Source organism: Chionomys nivalis, chromosome 20, assembly GCF_950005125.1.
Source record: "Chionomys nivalis chromosome 20, mChiNiv1.1, whole genome shotgun sequence".
Taxonomy (NCBI): domain Eukaryota; kingdom Metazoa; phylum Chordata; class Mammalia; order Rodentia; family Cricetidae; genus Chionomys; species Chionomys nivalis.
In genome coordinates this window covers 49,663,829-49,682,673 of record NC_080105.1, presented here as the reverse complement: position 1 = coordinate 49,682,673, position 18,845 = coordinate 49,663,829, and the positions used below count along the sequence as shown (strand labels likewise).

The window sequence follows — 18,845 nt, the reverse complement described above, 5'->3', positions numbered from 1 at the left end:
AATAAAATCAGATATTTATGTACCCCATTAGTTCCCTAGGAAAACAACTCTGACTTCAAACCGCTCAGTTTTCATTGTAAGAAGAGAGATTTCCCAAGTGACGCTTGTCTTAACAGGGCAGGCAATGGATGCCACAGTTGTAATTCGGAAGCTGTTGGGATATTTGAGGGCAGATGGCAGGACTAAGGAAGAGGCACCCTTCTCTATTGTAGACTTCAGGGTAGATTCAGTGATTCATTAGTTTTATTTTATTCCCTTTAAGCAACTACAGTATATGGGCTACTGTGAGTCATTCTTTTTTTTCTTTGAGTACAACTAGCTGGGAAAACATATCTTAGTCTGCCCCTCCCCCCAAAGGTTCGAGGGTCGGAAACGCAGGTGATTATCAAGGACTGCCTTTGATACCAACATCCTTCTCTCCCGGGAGCCCTTTGAACTGACTTTGATATGCATGCGATAATTAAGAGGGATTCCCGCCTGGAGGAGCAGCCGCTGTGGCCCTGCCTCTGCTCTCCTTCCACTGAGTCCTTGTTTTGAACTATTGATCAAAGATTTGAAGGGATCTGTTGTAGCCTGTGTGGGGTAAAGAGGAAGGAAACGAGTGGGCTGGAAGGGAGAAGAGGGGCCGCATCTGGCTATAAATAGTTTCGGAAAAGCGTGCTGGTCAGACCCGGCCTGTCTCATTTAGCACTCAATCCTTGGGCAGAATCCCTTCTCTTTGGGCAGAATCCCTTCTCTTTCAGAAAAGGCCGCTCTGGCGAGGCGACTTGACGATTGCAGCACCCGGCGACTTGCAGATAGCGCGGCAGGACCACTCAGCTCCTGGTTTGCAGCAGCCCAGCCTCAGAAGACGCAAGGGGTACTGGGAACTTCCGAGAGACCTGAGTGACTGAAGGATGGTACTGGTGGCCTTGCTTGGACTCAGCTGGTTCTGTTCACCCCTGGGAGCGCTGGTTCTGGATTTCAACAACATCAAGAGCTCTACTGACGTGCAAGGCACTGGGAAGGTAAGTTCAGCTAGAGCAAGGCAGCACTGAGATCCGCAGTAACGATGACGTGTGTCAGGCAGGACACCCTCACCTCTAGGTTAACTGAGCTTGCACATGAAACCCGGTTCTCCTTCCATTGACTATGACAAGAGAAACCCGCAATCCCATCACTCGGGAGGCAGGGAAGGCAGAATAAGGAGCTGACAGCGAGTCAGAGGCCAGCCTGGATTGCAGACGAAACCTTTCGAAAAGCCAGGAAAACAAAAGGTTATAGAGCGGTTTTCAGGCCAGGGCCCTGACTTTGCCTCCCAGTCGGTGTCTAACAAAGGCGGTAGGCCTTTGCGGTCATTTGCCTTCCTCACATCTCGAGACAGGCACAGCTTTCTATTTAGCAATGAAGAAGGCAGGAATTCGGACCAAGGCTACACAGCATGTATGTAGGAATTAGGGCTTAAACGCATCAGGACACGACACATTATTGCAATAATCTACTTTACAGAATTGTTTGAGGAGCCATTATCACACTCCGTTCTATGTGGTGTGCACAGTGCATACAGAATGAAGGATAGCTGGGGAGGAGCTGGTGTAGTGACAAGCAGACTCACAATTATATCTGTCATCTCTAAGACACACAGGAAAAACTGATTTTCCACGGAGAGTATAAAAACATTAAATTCTGAGTTTTGAAGTAAAACAGGTTGGAGGTTGGCTGGTCCATAATTGATTAAAGACAAGTTTTCAAACGCAAGCAACCAAGGTCTTCTTACAGGGAGTTTGATGTATTCTTTTTTGATAGAAAATCAATCACGCTGAAAAATTAAGAGGGTGCCAAAGCTCGCCACAATATCTCAACAGCCCCCCTCCCACTCCACCCCAACCCATGCGTTGGCTAAAGACCTCTTCGGATTTCGCAGCCTGTGACAAGCTTGTCTTTGCAGGGCTCACAGTGTGCATCAGACAAGGACTGCAGCATAGGAAAATTCTGCTTCATGCTGCATGACGATAGGTCGCTCTGTGCCACGTGCCGCAGAGCTCGGAGGAGGTGCCAGAGGAGCGCCATGTGCTGCCCGGGAACTGTCTGTGTGAACGGTGAGTGACCCTGGGGCTCCAAGCTGTAGGGGCTGCCATCGGAAGGCACCGTGGGAGTCACACAGGCTAAGACAGTTCGCAGGAGGCAGGCCCTAGGGTGTTCTTGGGTCTGGATGAAGGAGATCTGTGCAGCTGTCTGTGTTGAGGAAACAAATTATTACCCGTCAACACCTTTTACCAGTGACATGGGTAAAATGATTCTGAAGGAGAGAGTCAAAGTAGGCTGGTTTGGATCTGCCCATTTTCACTTGGATCTTTATTAATTGATCATTTGCTGTATGTGAGCGTGTAAGCATGCTTACACACACATGTATATGTGTGTGTGTGTGTACATGTGTGAGACATAGTGTATGCATCAGAAATATAAAAGATAAGGTAGAAGAGCCACAAATCCTTTAGCAATACAGTAACTGCACACCTGTACGTGTCCCTTAGTAACACTAACTAAAGCTGGCTATCCCCCAGATGTTTGCACTGCTGTGGAAGACACAAGGCCAGTAATGGGCAGAAACACTGATGACCAAGATGGCTCCTATGCAGAAGGAACCGCCAAACGGCCCACAGAGGAAAACAGACCTCAGGGGAAGCCCAGTGTTAAGAAATCACAGAGCAGTAAGGGTAAGGACATCATTCTGAGCACATTTTATTTGAAAAGCAATTTTCTTGCTCTCAGCCCCACAGGCTGACACTAACTTCCTTCTCCATGTCCATGAACTCTTGGAACAACTCAAGAGGCTCCATGGCTAGGCCAGGACAAGACCCTTGTAATAAGTGCTTAGGAAAAAAAACTGTCCAGTGTTCAATTACACACATGCATCTGTGCACACACACACACAAACACACCTTTCACGATGCTGGGGTGTAACAAGTGCCATTTTCCCTTTCTCTAGCCTCAGCATACTTAGATCAAAGTAAATACATTCACTCCAACCTTGTACAAAATACAAAATGATTTTTTGTTGTTGTTTGGAGTCAGGGTCTGTGTAGCCCTAGCTGTCCTGGAACTCACTATGTATCAGAGCACTAACAACCTCTGCTGGGATTAAAGGGGTTTGCTACCACACTTGGTGATTAAAAGAATTCTTTTAAACAAAATTTGAGTACCAAATGACAGTCTTTGAGATCACAGAATATTTGAAAGTGAAGTGGTGGAATGGCTTTCCCTGCCGATGTCATTGGGTTAGCTGTCCCATACATGTACACTAAAAATTACATTAGCAAAACTTTGTGGAATGCTACCTATTTCTCAGGCCTGGAAATACCTTCTTTCCTTCTCTCTTTCTTTTGAATTTTTGAGACAGGGTTTCTCTGTGTAGCTCTGGCTGTCCTGGAACTCACTCTGTAGACCAGGCTGACCTCGAACTCACAGAGATCCGCCTGCCTCTGCCTCCCTGAGTGCTGGGATTAAAGGCATGCATCACCAATGTCAGCTCCTTCTTTTCTTGATGTCTTGACTTAAATAAGACAAACAAAAAACCCTATTAGGAAGGGCTAGAATTTTCCCTCATTGTGTGAGACCCATGGGTCCTGTTGGCTGCTCCTATCTTTAGGTTGTGGCCTTCATTCCTAGATCCATTAGAACAGCACACACCCCCTTAACCCTTCTGCTGCCACAGGCAATGCTGCCCACCTGCCACTAAAGCCGTGTCTAACTTGTTACAGGGCAGGAGGGAGAAAGCTGTCTGAGAACTTCCGACTGTGACCCTGGACTTTGCTGTGCTCGCCATTTTTGGACAAAAATTTGCAAGCCGGTTCTACTAGAGGGACAAGTCTGCTCCAGGAGAGGGCAGAAGGACACTGCCCAAGCCCCAGAAATCTTCCAGCGCTGCGACTGCGGTCCTGGACTAGTGTGTCGAAGTCAGGTGACTGGAAACCGGCAACAGACACGGCTAAGAGTATGCCAGAGAATATGACTCTAACACGGCTGTAAACACGGGACTCACAGCCAGGCACTAATTTTATTATTGTTATTTTTTGTTTTTTTGGGTTTTTTTTGTTTGTTTGTTTTTGAGATGGGGCTTCACCGTGTAGCCCTGGCTGGGCTGGAACTTGCTGTCAACCTGGCTATCTTGAACTCAGAGATCCGCCTGCTTCTGCCCTTTGGGTACTTCTTGGGGTAGAAGGAGGAGTTTTCAGACAGGGTCTCATAGAGGGAGGAGTTTTCAGACAGCTATGCAGCCCAGGCTGTCCTCAAACTCACTGTCTTCTTACCTCAGGCTCCAGGCTGGGATAACCGACGAGCACTATACCCAGCATAAATATAGAACCAAACCTAGCAAATGAAATACACAGTAACCAGAGTATCATGAGATGCTTTTTGTCTCCTGTCTAGAATACTGACATGATTCTACAATAAAACAATTCTGATATAGCCAATTCAATCTGTTCAAATAAATCTTTTCTAAAAATTGAAATTGTGTGTGGGTGTACATTGTGATCTTTGATATACAGTGAACTGCCTAGCAGACTAATAGAATGTGCCCATCCCATAAGTTACGTGTCATTTCAGGTGAGGGTCTGCTACTTCCGAGATAAAGCACACGCCTGTTCTTCTAGCTATTAGTATGTATTGCGAGCAGAAAACAGGTCAAAGAAAAAAGTTACATTGATGAAGTCACCTCGTTTTTTTTCTTTTCTATCTTTTTTGAAAAATATTTATTTATTATGTATACAATGTTCTGTCTGTGTGTATGTCTGCAGGCCAGAAGAGGGCACCAGACCTCATTACAGATGGTTGTGAACCACCATGTGGTTGCTGGGAATTGAACTCAGGACCTTTGGAAGAGCAGGCAATGCTCTTAACCTCTGAGTCATCTCTCCAGTCCTTCTTTTCTATCTTTAGACAGGGTCTAACTATGCAGCTCTGGTGGGCTGGTGTTCTGGAACTCACTCTGTAGAGTAGACTAGTTTTGAACTCAGAGGCCTGCCCACCTCTGCTCCCGAGTGCTGGGATGAATGCTGTATGCCATCACTCCTGGCAGTCCCTAGTTCCTAGAGAACACTGAACCAGCGTCCGGGGCTCCCCTGGGAGAGCCAAGTGACTGGCAGAGTAAGCAGGAGACAGTAAGAGGAGGACAGGGCTGCAATGCAGGGCAGAAATGAAATCCCCATTGACCTCTCTCTCACCCCAGCTCGTACTTGTCTCTGCTAACCCCATGGTGAACTGTGCTCATAAACGCCACACTAAATTAAGTACACCTGCTAAGAAAATAAGTATTCAATAGTTCAAGAGCTTTATTGACTACAGTACATGGTAAGCCTGGAGAAGAAGTGATCACTTAAAAACACCAAAACCCTTACATAGCAAAGGTTAAGAAATAAATTAGGACTCCTAGTGGGAAAAGCCGGGGTGGGAGGTGGAGGGCTGGGGAGGTGGGAGGGTGGGGAGGTGGGGGGCTGGCCTCATTCGCTTCTATCCTTGGGCTCCCGGTAGCTCCACTGGATGTAATCAAAAATGTCCTGCTCACTGTCCACTGGAAGGGGCTCCCCAGCAACTCCTGCAAGTAGAGAGAAAAGTAGTTTGGGAAGTTAATTACCACAGATTGCGAGCAGGTTCCCTTTCCAACACAGGGGAAAGGAACTTAGCCACTTGGAAGAAGTTCCTGACTGCCTGCCTCCACTTTCTGATAGAAGCCTGCATGCGTGTTTTGTCACATGCTACCGTATAACAGACCCTGGGTACCCCAACTGTGGCCAGGAAAGCCCCCCTAGTTCATGATTCTCTTTTTTTGCTGGATCTCTACTGTACCCATCATAAACTATTCTTGAGTTTTCTGCAACCCAGACCGTGGCTCTTAAGTCAGCTGCTAGTACGTCACTTAAAGTCGGGTGCGGCGGTCCGTGACTAGATCAGCCTGGGCTGCAGGATGGAATTCAGATGCCCGAGTGCCCGTGAAATTAGAAGCCATGTTTAATGAGGACCCGAGTGAACCGTATGCATGTTTATGTTTGAAAAGCATGCTCCAGTCTTCGCGAGACAGAAGTCCTGCTTTATGCAACACTTAGGACAAAATGGCAAAGCTTCATTCTCCCAGTTGACACTACCAGTAAACTGCACAGCAGGTTGTGAAATGTTAAACAAGATCTCTATTGATTTTGTGTGCAGTGTAAACACGCGTATGTCTACATGTGGTATGTGCACGCCACAGGGGGTACACACGGAAGATAAAAGATTTCAGGGATCAATTCTCCTCCTACCACATAGGTCCCAGGAATCAAATCCGCTGTGGGAAGGGCCCTTACCTGCTGGGCCATCTCACCTTATTCTTTAAATCTTAAAGCATGAAGTGAGAATAATTACGCAGGAATTATTTTGTAATTTTTTTTGTTTTATTCTTCCCGTGAAGGTGGGGGTGGTGGGGTGGCACCTGGTCTTTATTACATGCTAAGAACGTGCTCGGCCGCTGCCACAGTCTCAGGCATCAGTTGTCCACACCCAAGCTCTTCACAAGTCTCAGACACAGCCAAACAGAGCCTCTTTCATCAGTACGATCTTTCAGTGAGCATCCTAAGGAGCTAGGAAGGGTCAAACAGGGCCTTGGGTGTGTGGGCAGGCACTGTACCAGTCAGGCTATGTCTATTCTCAGAGTTGGAAATCACTTTCGCCTTGTGCACTATCAATTGAGGCCTTAAAGATAGCTTTTATTTCCTGTGGGATTAACATAAAAGAGCTACAATTAAATGGCAGGATCACTAAAAAGTCTTCTAAGAAACTTTATTATATTAAAATGCCTAGTTTTTGAGAGGGGGCTTGTGTAGCCTAGGCTGCCCTCGGACTTGCCGAGTAGCCCAGGCTGACCCAAGGCTGGGATCACAGGCACAGTGGCATATGCTTACAAGGCCAGCTGAGCACCTCTGGAAAGCACGTCCTCTGCTGAGGCAGTCAGGATACTCACCAGTGACCCCCAGGGGGCGGATGGTGTACTCATTGATCGTGAAGCCCTTTTCCAGGGCGTGCGCTCTCATATTCTTATTAAAGATGTCGCTCCCAGTGAAGTAGAGAACACCACAGTAATACTGATCTTTGGGGATCAACCTTAGGGAAAAAAAAAAAAACTTTTTAAACCACATATTTCCAGTTTAGCCAAGGTTTTCTAAAATAAGTAAAATCAGAATACTAAAGTAAATCTACGTGGTCTCATATCCTAGGAAAAGCAGGTTGTTAGGTTGCAACTGGTCACTCGGCTGCTACCAGCTGCTGCTTCTGCTAACAACACTCACCACTCAGCTAAAGCGGGCTTGCCTTCGTCCTGTGCTTTCTGCTTTGCTTTCATCACTGCCCCTGACCTTCCCTGACCTCCTGGGTCACTGGGGTTCCAGAGTGGGGGACCCTTAAATAGTGCAGGTCATCCTTCTGGCAAGGGCAATTACTCATGAGGCTGAGGCTGCACTCACGAAGTGACCATCTCTCAAGAACACAGGGACCAGAGCAGACAGTGCTGGGTCTCACCTCCCTTAGCCCTGCTCTAATTCTTCCTCCACTTAAGTTGGGGATGTCAACAGCTGTTATCTGCCCTTCCCAGTGCGGACACATGGAACCCATCTCTCCGAGCTTCTTACCAATTCTTGTCTTTATCTGACGTATGAGGACAGGCAAGTCCGGGCTGCCAGAGCCCAGGCTTTTGCCTCCCAGCTCCAGTAAGGAATGCAGGTGTGCACAAATGAAAAGGTGCCCCACTTACTACAACACGGCAGACCACGGCAGCTATGGCTGCTGCTCTGCTGAGGGGCAAATCTGGAGAAACTGACATCTGGGGACATTCGCCTTCTCTACGCAGTTCAGCCAACTCATAGAATTTATCATCCTCACATGTCTGCAGCCTCAAGGACAGGAGTGGAAAGGATTCAGCAAACACAATTTGAATCATACCTGATATCAATTCTTCTGTGTGGATATTCCTTTTCATCATCTTTCCTGGGAAGCTGGCACACACCCTACATGGATATTTTAAACAATGTTTAGATGGCGTACACACTTCAGGCTTATTTCTCATCAAAGGTTAAAGGTGAAGCAGCGGTGCAAGGCTTCTGCGCACTTTCATTGTAGCAGCATGTCTAAGCTCTGGATGGAGACCAGGGCATGTCCTGTGCATTGCTGCGCTGCTCTCCGCTGTGTGTGGCCTTTGGCCATCTTGCCCAGGGTGACTCCGTGTTACAGCAGCATTTGGCTCCATTCTGAGTACAAATGCAGAGGTGGCACAACTGTACCCTGCTGTGCAGAGAGACCACCCACCTGGCCAGCACCACCCGCGAGGGACAGAGCAGTAACTCCTGCAGGTGAAAATGTCATTTGTAAACACACGGGCACCTGGATTATTAAAACTAGGTCTGCAACTTAATCAACCTGAAGCCCCTATTTAAAAGGGACATTGAACACTGTGCAGTCCAGAGTCCCAGGGACTTGTTGCGTCTCTACTGGGCATGTGTTAAAGGATGGACAGGCAGGGCATGCCCAGTGTCTTCCGTGTGTTCACCTGACCGTTCAGACCTAGTCCTGGACCTTGCCTTGGGTGTCCTGGTGCTTCTGCAGCTCTGCCTGACCCCATGACTACTCAGTCCTGTATGCTTCCAGCAACTCTCCAGCCAGCTTTGCTAACATCTTATCTAACCAGGTGGGGAATCACAACTGTGTGGTAAACCGCAGTCCGTGAGGAGTCTCTATCTGTGTAGTCTGTAAACATTATTCTTAGTCAGTGAATTCCAGCACCGTAGAAAGCCATGTTCCTGACATGCTGTGCCCAGGACAGGATATACGACCTTCACCTTCTCGCTGCACTCCTAACTAACAAACCACACGGGGGCAGACAAGGATGCTGCTTCTAGGATCTGGCCTTTGTGGGTTCTAAACCAGAGATTAGTAAAGGAAAGCACCAAGCCTGAAGACGGAGACTAAAACAACCATGAAAAAGTAACCTCAATAACATAAAGATCATGCACAAGGCAAATAAACTGAGAAAGCTGCCAGTAATACTCAGGGACAGCAAGATTATCTGATTCGTGAACAGGCAGAATATTACAGGTGAAGAACAATCAAGAAAAGTTTAAATATGATATAGAAGAGTTTGGAGAAATCTTAGAGACAAAACAAAAACAATAAAGATTGAAAGACAAGATTGATCATATTTCTTCTCTACACTTGAGTTTTCATTGTACTTTTACAGTTTTTTAGAGATCTATTTCTATTTTTAATTATGTACATGTGAGATGGGCCACAGGCCTGGTGACTTCGCAGATGATAGTTTTGAGCTCTGGGCTATATACCTGATACAAGTAAGGAATGCAGAGGCTCTGGGCTAGAACAAACCAGTAACATGGGGATTTATCTGCTTATTAAAAACCCTCTTAGTATATCAGGTAAAATAGGAAGTAGTTCTGTGCTTTCTTACCATCTCTGTAAATGTGGGTATAGGTATATAATTGAACGCAGGTGTCCACAGAGGCCAGAGACATTGGACACCCTGCCTCTAGCATTACAGGCAGCCGTTACCACCCTCTGTAGGTGCTAGGATACCAGCTTTTTCTTGAGTTTCTTTCCTTTCCCTCTCTCTCTCTTTCCTTTTCCTCCCTCCCTCTCTTTCTTTCTTTTCTTTTGAGATAAGGGTTTTCTGTGTAAAAGTTCTGGCTTTCCTTAAACACACTCTGAGGACCAGGCTGGTCCCAAAATCTTAGTTTGTTTTTTTTTTTTTTTAAGATGTATTTATTCTGCCTGCATGTATGCCAGAAGAGGGCATCAGATCTTATTTTAGATGGCTATGAACCATCAATATGTGGTTGCTGGGAATTGAACTCAGGACCTCTGGAAGAGCAGCCAGTGCTCTTGACCTCTAAACCATCTCTCCATGGTCCCTGAGTTAAGTTTTATCATCTTTTCCTTTTCCAAAAAATGGGTAAAATATCTGTACTGGACAATAACAAAAGCATATGTAAATGTGCTACACACTTCACTATATCACTTTAAAATTAACAAAAGATATTGTTTGTGTACATGCACAGAGAGGCTAGAGGTGTTGGGTCCCGTGGAGCTGGAGTCACAGGTAAATTGTGAGCCACCTAATATAGGTGCTGGGAATTGAACTCAGGTCCTCTGGAAGAGCAGTGCTGAGCCGTCTCTCCAGCCCCAAACCACCGTATGTCCAATTACAAGTCCTCCTGTCACATTCTTTTTTTTAAAGATTTTATTTATTATGTATAGAAAGTCTGCCTCCATGTCTGCCTGCAGGCCAGAGGGCGCCAGATCTCAGTACAGATGGTTGTGAGCTACCATGTGGTTGCTGGGAATTGAACTCAGGTCCTCTGGAAGAACAGTCAGTGCTCTTAAACGCTGAGCCATCTCTCCAGCCGCTCCTGTCACATTCTAAGAACAACACGGGATCTAATGTACAAGCTTATGTGTGACTAAAAGCCATGCTGTCTCACTCAGCAAGACAGAAAAGTCTGATTTGAAGTGGGTATTTTCTTTAGCTGTTCTTCTAGCTGGAAGCTTAGTGAAACACACTCATCTTCATAATACGAAACATACCTTCCCTGGCAGCTGGATTATCACGAGGTGCTCAGTGGCAGCTAAGGGTGCCTGGATTCACAGGCTTGTCATCTGCTGTAGAAATGGGTTCCAACTGCCTTTGTTCTTTTCCTCAAAGCTAGTTTTATTTTCTGATGTGCTAATGTTGAAGAATTCCTGTGTTGCTGTAAAATTCTTAGATTGCATAGATTCTGGTTTCATGCCAAGTGTCTAAAATAAACCCTTTTATGTCCTCAGAGAAGTAAAATACCTTGTACTGTCACTTGAATGGAAACAAACTGTCCCGGACTCGTAAACATGTTTACCTCTATAACTCGGGCTGGTCACTACAGTACCCAGCGTGACATTTTGGTGGCTCTGATGTCACCCTTTCCTCTTTGGCTTGTCTTCACTCTGGTGCTGTGGCCAGCCGCCTGGACCACTGACAACTGACGGGATCTGGCTGAGAAGCCTCTCCAGTGAGATCCAAAGGCCTCTGTGCTGTGACTCGGCAAAGTACAAGCTAAGGAGTTCCTGTCAGGCTCTCATGGGAAGCCTTACTTGTCTGGAAATGAAGGACTCTGGCCAAGGCTATACTCTGGTAGGGGACCTGAAGGCAACGGAAAAAGGCGGTCATCCCATGGTAGTCTACATGGGTAAAAGACCATTTTTCTCCCTTCTGTGAGCCACCTCACTCTCAATGCGTGGTACAAGCAGCAGCAGCGGCACACCCAAGACTACACATCTGTGAGTGCTGGCAGTCTGTGCCTGCTCTTCCCCCTCCTAGCCAAACAATAGTATGACTGTCTTAGGGATAATAAATAGCTTTTTAAATTGGATATGAGGCTGGCCCATATGAGGAATATCACATCTGGCACTAGAAACCTAGTCAGACACCATGCTTGGAGAGGACACGGGTCCTGTTGGGTTGTATTCACCTCTAAGCATCAGGGCTGCGTTCGGTATGGGGCAGAGAAGCCTCTGCAGCAGGTGGCAGCTATGGCAGGAGAAAGAGCAGCTATCGTAATCAGTCCTAAATGGGACATCTATATCACACCCTGAAGGTTCAGGGAGCTGGTAGAAAGTGGACAGGAGGGAGGGTGGGAATGCCGTTTCCAGGCAGGACAGAAAGGGCACTGCACTCCTGAACTCTCTGTAGCCCTAAGTATCCTTGCACAAGAGTGGTCCCATCCCCATTCTGTTGTAGAGGGAGGACAGGCTCGAGAGGCCATACCTCTATCTGAGGACTAACAGGCAGTTAAAGGGTGCCAAAGGAGAGACGCCTAGGAGGCTCAGCCTCTCCTAGGGATCTACACGGTGTTGATGGTGGTGACAGGTAGTCTCCTTCCTCTCTTAGTGGTTTAGGCACTGCTAAGTGGCCCATGCATGTACAGTCCCTACTCATGCTCCAGTAACTGGGCCAGCAAACAACAGCAATACGGGAAGATGTGCAAGCAGAGGAGGACTGGTTGGGAGGAGGAGATCGTGAGTGGACATGAGGGGATAGCCAAGGGTAACAAGGAATGATATGATCAAAATATATCACACACATACACGAGAATGTCATTAACATCTTACACATATGCATAAAATGTTATAATGAAACTCATTACTGTAGTTAATATATGATAAAGAAAAAGCTAAGGGATCTGCAGACACACAGCAAGCAGCAGGACTTGGGTTTGAGTCTAGTACCATGGCAGGGGAAGTGCACCCTATAACCTCAGTACTAGGGAGGCAAAGGTAAGAGGACCCACGGATTTGCTAATTGAGCAGCCAGTCTATACCAACCCCTGAGTCCAGAGTCAGAGAGAGTCTCTGTCTCAGAAAATAAGCTGAAGTTGATTGAAGGAAGCACCCAACAGTGACCTTTGGCCTTCACATCCACCACTTCCCGAGAATATATACACCATATACCTTAACCCCTGTTTACTAACTCTGAACACTGCCGTACCTAGGTATCTGTCACAGAAATTTATGGAAGAAGAGACAAAGGCCATAAAAACAGCAGAAAAAGCCCTGGCATATAATGACAATTTACAACTTCTTAAAAAATTTTTAATCAGCACCTTCCAGATTCTCCCTACGTCCTTACTCATCAATTTCATTTTCTCTCAAAGGAAAAAAAAAAAAGAAAAATCAAAGAAACAAAAATCAAAACAGGAAAAGAAAACATTTATCAGTAAGACCAAAAATACCAAAACAAAATATTCACATACACACACACACATAAAACCAAAACCATGGGGTCCATCTGGGACTGGGGTCTGTCCTGCAGTGTGGTCGAGTTGTCCAGTGAGGTTCCCTTTCCCAGCAAAGAGCTCCTCTAGTGGGGGTGGGGCTTTGTGCCTGTTCACTTCCCCTTCTCCGTGCCGGGATTTGTATGGTCTGAACCTGTGCAGATACTGTGTGTGCTGTCACATCCTCTGCGAGTTCATGTATGTTATATGTCATATCTGGAAGACATGTTTTTATGTTTTAAAAGTTTCTTAATGTAAATTACATATGCCCTCATTCTGGGTGAAAAGATTTAAAGAATGATCCTTATGCAAACCCTATTTCTATTTACTTTAAACTATTTTATTTATTGTGGTGTGTGTGTGTGTGTGTGTGTGTGTGTGTGTATACAAGCACACCGGTGGGAGTATGGAAGCCAGAGGAGAACTTTTGGGAGCCGGTTCTCCTTACGTGGATTCCAGGAATCAAACTCAGGTCATAGGCTTTCAGAGCAAGCACCTTTGACTGCTGTACCTAGGTATGTACATGTGACTGCTGTACCTAGGTATGTACATGTGACTGCTGTACCTAGGTATGTACATGTGACTGCTGTACCTAGGTATGTACATGTGACTGGCCCCAAACCCTACTTTCAATGCCATCTCACATGTGCGTATACTTCTGGACACAGTAAGTTCTCAAAATCTGACACATTTAAGATCCTTGTTTTCAAATAGTTTATAGTTAACTGACAAGCATGTTTTAATATATTTCTCAAAGTTCTTTAGAAAATACTGTGGCTAACTTAAGCAATACATGGTCATAGCCCATTAAAATCACCATAGTTAATGACATCACTGTGTTGTGGTTAAATATACATAGCAAAAAAGTTCTTAGGCCTGGGGACTTTACACGTTGTGCAGCCACCACCCGTGTCTACATACAGTGTTTCAATTTTTATCCCACCTAAACTATGTAACTAAACAATGTTCTCCTCTCCTGGGCTCTACACCACCATTCTGCTTTCTCAGTCATCCTGTGCTTCAGCTAACTTCCCTGTCAGCTCCAAGTGTCGAGGCTCTTACAAAGTTTAGAATGTTCGTGCTCAAAAGGGATGCTTTCCTTTCAGTCATGTGACATGGGAAAAATGCAGCATGGAGAAAGAGACCACACGAAGTAAACAGCATAAAGGTAAGTCAAGAAAACACAGCAAGAATATTGGACCTAGATTTCCATTAGCGTTCCTGTTTTCTTATTCAGAGAGACACATCTGTTTCTAATATATTTGCTATAGCTTGCTTCCCACCCCCCCCATAAAGTCTCACATTGTAGCCTAGTGTGGCCTGTAATTCACTATGTAGCCTACACAGGACTTGAACTCATGGCAATCTTCCTGCCTCAGCCTGAGTAGTGGGTTAACATCTCGATCCAAAGTCCACCGAATTTTGACAGTTCAGCATGGTGAATCTTACAAATCTCTCTCCCAGTGTCCTTTCTACCTGCTCCTTGCACATGGTTTTTCTCCAGTGTCCTATGATAAACCTGGATTCCCTTTCTCCCCATACTGCTGGAACAAATTACTAATCAGGCAATTCTAGCCTCTCTCAAAAATCTTCTGAGTCAGAGAATATGAAATCATTTACTATTTTAAGTATTGTGTGCCAGTCATTATGAATATTTTTAAAGATCAAATTCCGCATAATATTTATTTTGAAGATTCAAATTATTGACAAAGAGTTTACAAGAAAAATCCTGATATTACTTTTACCAAGCTCTCAGAGTTATGCTATTTGTTTTTTATTCTTGTTTTGAGGCAGCATCTTTCTACGTATGGAGCTCTGGCTGTCCTGGAGCTTTCTATGTAGACCAGGCTGGCCTCAAACTCACAGGTATCTTCCTGCCTCTGCCTCTGCCTCCTGAGTGCTAGAATTAGAGGCTTGCATCTCCACACCCTGTAGCTATCTGTGATGGTAACAGAAAACTACAAGTCACAGATAAATTTAAACACTTACCATGAACTTTGTTTCGCCCTTTGACAGAGTGTCTGTAATGAAATGAACTTTCTGTAACTGCTCCACAACACGATGTAACAGTTTCGGCTGTATAGTTACAGTCAAGAAATAAAAAAAAGAATATTGTTACAACAAGAAAACTTTCTTTGGTGTTAGAGAGTGAACCGAGGGCCTTAGTCTCTGCCACTGAGCCATGTCTCCAAATCCCTAATCTGTTTCTGTTTTTCCTTTTCTTTTCTTCCTTTCTTTATTTGAGAAGGTCTATCAAGTCTGTGTTAGAAATATGTAGACCAGCTGGGCAGTGGTGGTACATGCCTTTAATCCCAGCATTTAGAAGGCAGAGACAGGTACATCTCTGTGAGTTCTAAGCCAGCCTGGTCTACAGAGTGAGTTCCAGAACAGTCATCTATACACAGAGAAACACTGCCTCAAAATAAGTAAGTAAGTAAGTAAGTAAGTAAGTAAGTAAGTGAAGGAAGGAAGGAAGGAAGGAAGGAAGGAAGGAAGGAAGGAAGGAAGGAAGGAAGAGAAAGAAAAAGAAATACGTATATCAAGATAATCTGGTTGCTGTACCATCATGTCTGTTTTATGTTGTGCTAGGGATCCAGGCCCCTTTGAATTCTACAAATTCAAACATTCTATCTACTGAGTTCCATCCCCAGTCCATGCTGTTTCTTTTAAAAAGACATTATTTGGAGTTGGGAAGACGGCTCAGTGGTTAAGAACACTTGCCTTTCCTCCAGAGAACCCCAATTCAATTTCTAGCATTCATATCAGGTGGTTTACAACTGTCTGTCACTACAGTTCTAGGGGATCCAACACCCCTGGTCTCTGAGGGCACCTATGCACATATCTATACAGTTCTATAAAGACACATACACATAATTACAGACATAAGTCTCCAAAATTACTTATTTATGTGTGTGAGTACCAACGCATGCATGCTGCAGTGTTTATACCAGGGAACAGCCTTCAGCTGTTGCCTCCTTTCATTCTACTGGGGTCTCTGGCTCTGCTCAGCATTTTCAGGACAGCTGGCCTGCAATCTTCCACTGATTGTTCTGTCTCTACTTTCTATCTTCCCATGGGAGTGCGGGGTTTCCAGATGCATGCCAGCCACCACATCTGGCTTTTAAAGGGGGTTTTAGGCGTTCAGCTCAGGCTGTCAGGGCCCTGTTTCGTATGTTGAGCATATTTGCCCTCTAGTAGAAAACTCACCAAATGAACTCTTTTGCTTTTTCTTTCTTTTCTTTTCCTTCTTTCTTTAGGAGACAAGATCTTGCTACACAACCCTGATGGGTCTGGAGCTAACACTGAACTCAGGATGAACCTCTTGCCTCTACCTCCAAATGCTGGAATTATAAGCAGATGTCACCAACTCTGATCATCAAATGAAATAATTTTTGTTTCTTAGAAAGCACTTATGCTTCCAATGATAATAAACAATCATAATCTGGTTTCACAAAAATCAAAGAGTTAGCTCCATTTTTTTAAATGATTGTTATATTATGTTTCACAGAGAGTCCCAAGTGAAGATGTCGATGAACAAGGCAAGACCTCTGTCGTCCTAGAGTTGAGATTCTTTTTTTTAAAAAAATATTTTTTATGGTTTATTTAACTTTTATGTGCATTGGTGTGAAGGTGTCAGATCCCCTGCAACTGGTTCTTCAGACAGTTGTGAGCTGCCATATGGGTGCTGGGAATTGAACCTAGGTCTTCTGGAAGAGCAGACAGTGCTCTTAACCACTGAGCCATCTCTCCAGCCCTGAATTAGCTCTATTTTTAAAAAGCATAATATTCTAAAGTTTGACGTATTTGCCTTTATACATTTTTCAATGAGTAAAGTTTCACAATAGTTTATTTGCATTTATTTATCTAGTGTGTATGTGTGCACACATGCCACTGTACCCATGTGGTGCTCAGAGAACAACTTGAGAGAATTGGTTTTCTCCCCCAACCATGTGGGACCCAGGAATTGAACTCAAGTAGTCAAATTTGGTGTCAAGCATCTTTACCTGCTGAGCCATATCTCTGGCCTTACTGTAACAGGAAAAAAAATTCTTTTAATGAAAAAAATAGATTTCATGCTAAGTATTTCTGAAATCAACAGTAAATAATTCTGAAAATATCTTCTTAAATTTCATCTCGTTCAAATGTAAGGATATGCTCAAGAGACTGTATTTCTTTATAACTCATTTTGCCTCTCACTGAATCCAATCAGTTTAAGAGACAATCAGGTGACAGTTAGTGGACACCAGCGTACCCACTGATAAGGACAGGGACCCTTCCACTGCAGGAAAATGCTGTTCACAGCCTGGGCAGAAACCTCCAGTGTCTATGTCCCGGCTTATGCAACATCAGAGACGGGGGCAGACTCTGCACTACGTGACCAGCGGCTCACAGTAAGTGTGGTAAAGAATAAACAGGTGTTCACGTCTCAAGAGTGGGATCCGGCCCAGGTCTACTCGTCATGTAGGAGCTCCTCTATGCTACTTCTTTGCTTTACACGGTGTGGAGAGCATTAGCAGACTGCCCCAGTGACTCATTCATCCACTCACCCACTTATGTCCATTTAATAATAACCGTTTACACTATGATATTTCATAGAAAAATTAAACTTAAGGGTTAGGGTTACAGCTTAGTGGTAGAGCCCTTGCTTAGCATGAAAGAGGCCCCAAGTTCAATCCCCAGCACCATCAACAAACATGGTGAAAATATCAACTATCAATTAGGAAATGATACTCCCTCACTGTAAGATGGATCACATCTGCTTAGACATTCTGAGGTACCTGTTTGCTTGACTCTGAGGTGAAGTTTGGGTGGGTCAGAAGGACATCCATGTCTCCACTGGACTCTGCCCCTATGATAACAAAGAACAAAGACCTACTTAACTAGGCCAAGCTAGAATAAAATAGAAGACACACATACACACGTCTTACTTCCAACAGGGTAACCTTCTACTATGCTGTAACTCCTATCTACTCAGGTGTCCTGACAGAAACAACAGAATACGGGATAAACAATAGTTGTACATATTTCCATTCATGAATAAGCAGACTTAACTAATACTATGAGTTTTAGTCCATGAAGTGACACAAATTACTATTTTTAATTCACATTGTCACATATACTAGCAACTTTACCATCAAGTCATGAATAACTCAAGACTGTGAAGTATGTTACCTCGTCTGAAACTGCCACAGACTGTAGCAATGTATTCAGGATCCACTCTTTTAACTTCGCCAAGTACAATATCCTAACAGAAGAAAAGCTAGGTCAGTGCTCCCAAACCAACAGGCACCCACACGCTAATGGAGAACACACAAGGAGCCGTACTTGCATCTGCAGCATCTCTTCACGAGGAATTCTTTTTTCAAAGTCCTCAAAATATCTAGGAAGACAGAACAAGTGGAGAGAGATTTCTGTATAATTTTAATCTCTTTAAAAATTTCCCCCATATAAGCATAGAAGCAGATCATAGTCAGCAATCAAGACTAGAATTCACTGAAAAGAAAGCCAGGGCAGTGTGGAGAAGGCTCTATTCCTGTCTATTCTATCAGTTCGCGTCCTGAACAGAATCGTCTGTAGATTCCAGACTTCATATTCACACAGCAGGAGTGAAGAAATGGGGCTGAGAACGCAACCTAGTTGGTAGACTTTTTGCTGGTTCAGACCTGAGTTCCCAGGTCTGCATGAACCAGGTGTGGTGGCACATGCCTGCGATTACAGCACTTTAGGAGGTGGTCATTGCTATCTGGCTTGTTACAAAGCAATTTCAAGGCCAGTTCAGGTCACATGAGATCCAGTCTAAACAAAGCTAAACAAACAACATGAGCTACAGTAATTATATATAAATTATTGCTTCATGCTTTCAAAGCAGACTACTCTCTGCTGGTAAGCTAAAGGTTTAAAGGTCAAAGCACCTAAAAACTAAAAACAGGACAGAGGCTCTAATGTGCTCCTGCCCTGAGGGTAACTAGAAACTAAAGAATCTATGTGTGGTTTTATTTCCTTTCTAAATAATGATAACACACAGCACCA

At 44.6% G+C, this 18,845-nt stretch overlaps 2 protein-coding genes across 2 annotated transcripts in view; one reads left to right on the top strand and one right to left on the bottom strand.

Moving 5' to 3' along the window:
* Nucleotides 1-896: 896 nt before the first annotated feature.
* On the top strand, nucleotides 897-3,991 carry Dkk4 (dickkopf WNT signaling pathway inhibitor 4). Its single transcript, XM_057753183.1, has 4 exons — nucleotides 897-1,007; nucleotides 1,928-2,078; nucleotides 2,544-2,696; nucleotides 3,741-3,991. Exons 1-4 carry the CDS (start codon nucleotides 897-899, stop codon nucleotides 3,989-3,991), a joined length of 666 nt encoding a protein of 221 aa, XP_057609166.1.
* Nucleotides 3,992-5,298: 1,307 nt separating this feature from the next.
* Polb (DNA polymerase beta) overlaps nucleotides 5,299-18,845 on the bottom strand; it is a 28,775-nt gene continuing 15,228 nt past the window's right edge. The window contains exons 8-14 of the mRNA XM_057752849.1: nucleotides 18,141-18,195; nucleotides 17,988-18,060; nucleotides 17,594-17,664; nucleotides 14,805-14,891; nucleotides 7,948-8,012; nucleotides 6,974-7,113; nucleotides 5,299-5,575 (exon numbers count right to left, since the gene is read on the bottom strand). Of these exons, the coding sequence (XP_057608832.1) occupies nucleotides 5,481-5,575; nucleotides 6,974-7,113; nucleotides 7,948-8,012; nucleotides 14,805-14,891; nucleotides 17,594-17,664; nucleotides 17,988-18,060; nucleotides 18,141-18,195 (586 nt within the window). The 3' untranslated portion in view covers nucleotides 5,299-5,480. The remainder of the gene's footprint in view (nucleotides 5,576-6,973; nucleotides 7,114-7,947; nucleotides 8,013-14,804; nucleotides 14,892-17,593; nucleotides 17,665-17,987; nucleotides 18,061-18,140; nucleotides 18,196-18,845) is intronic.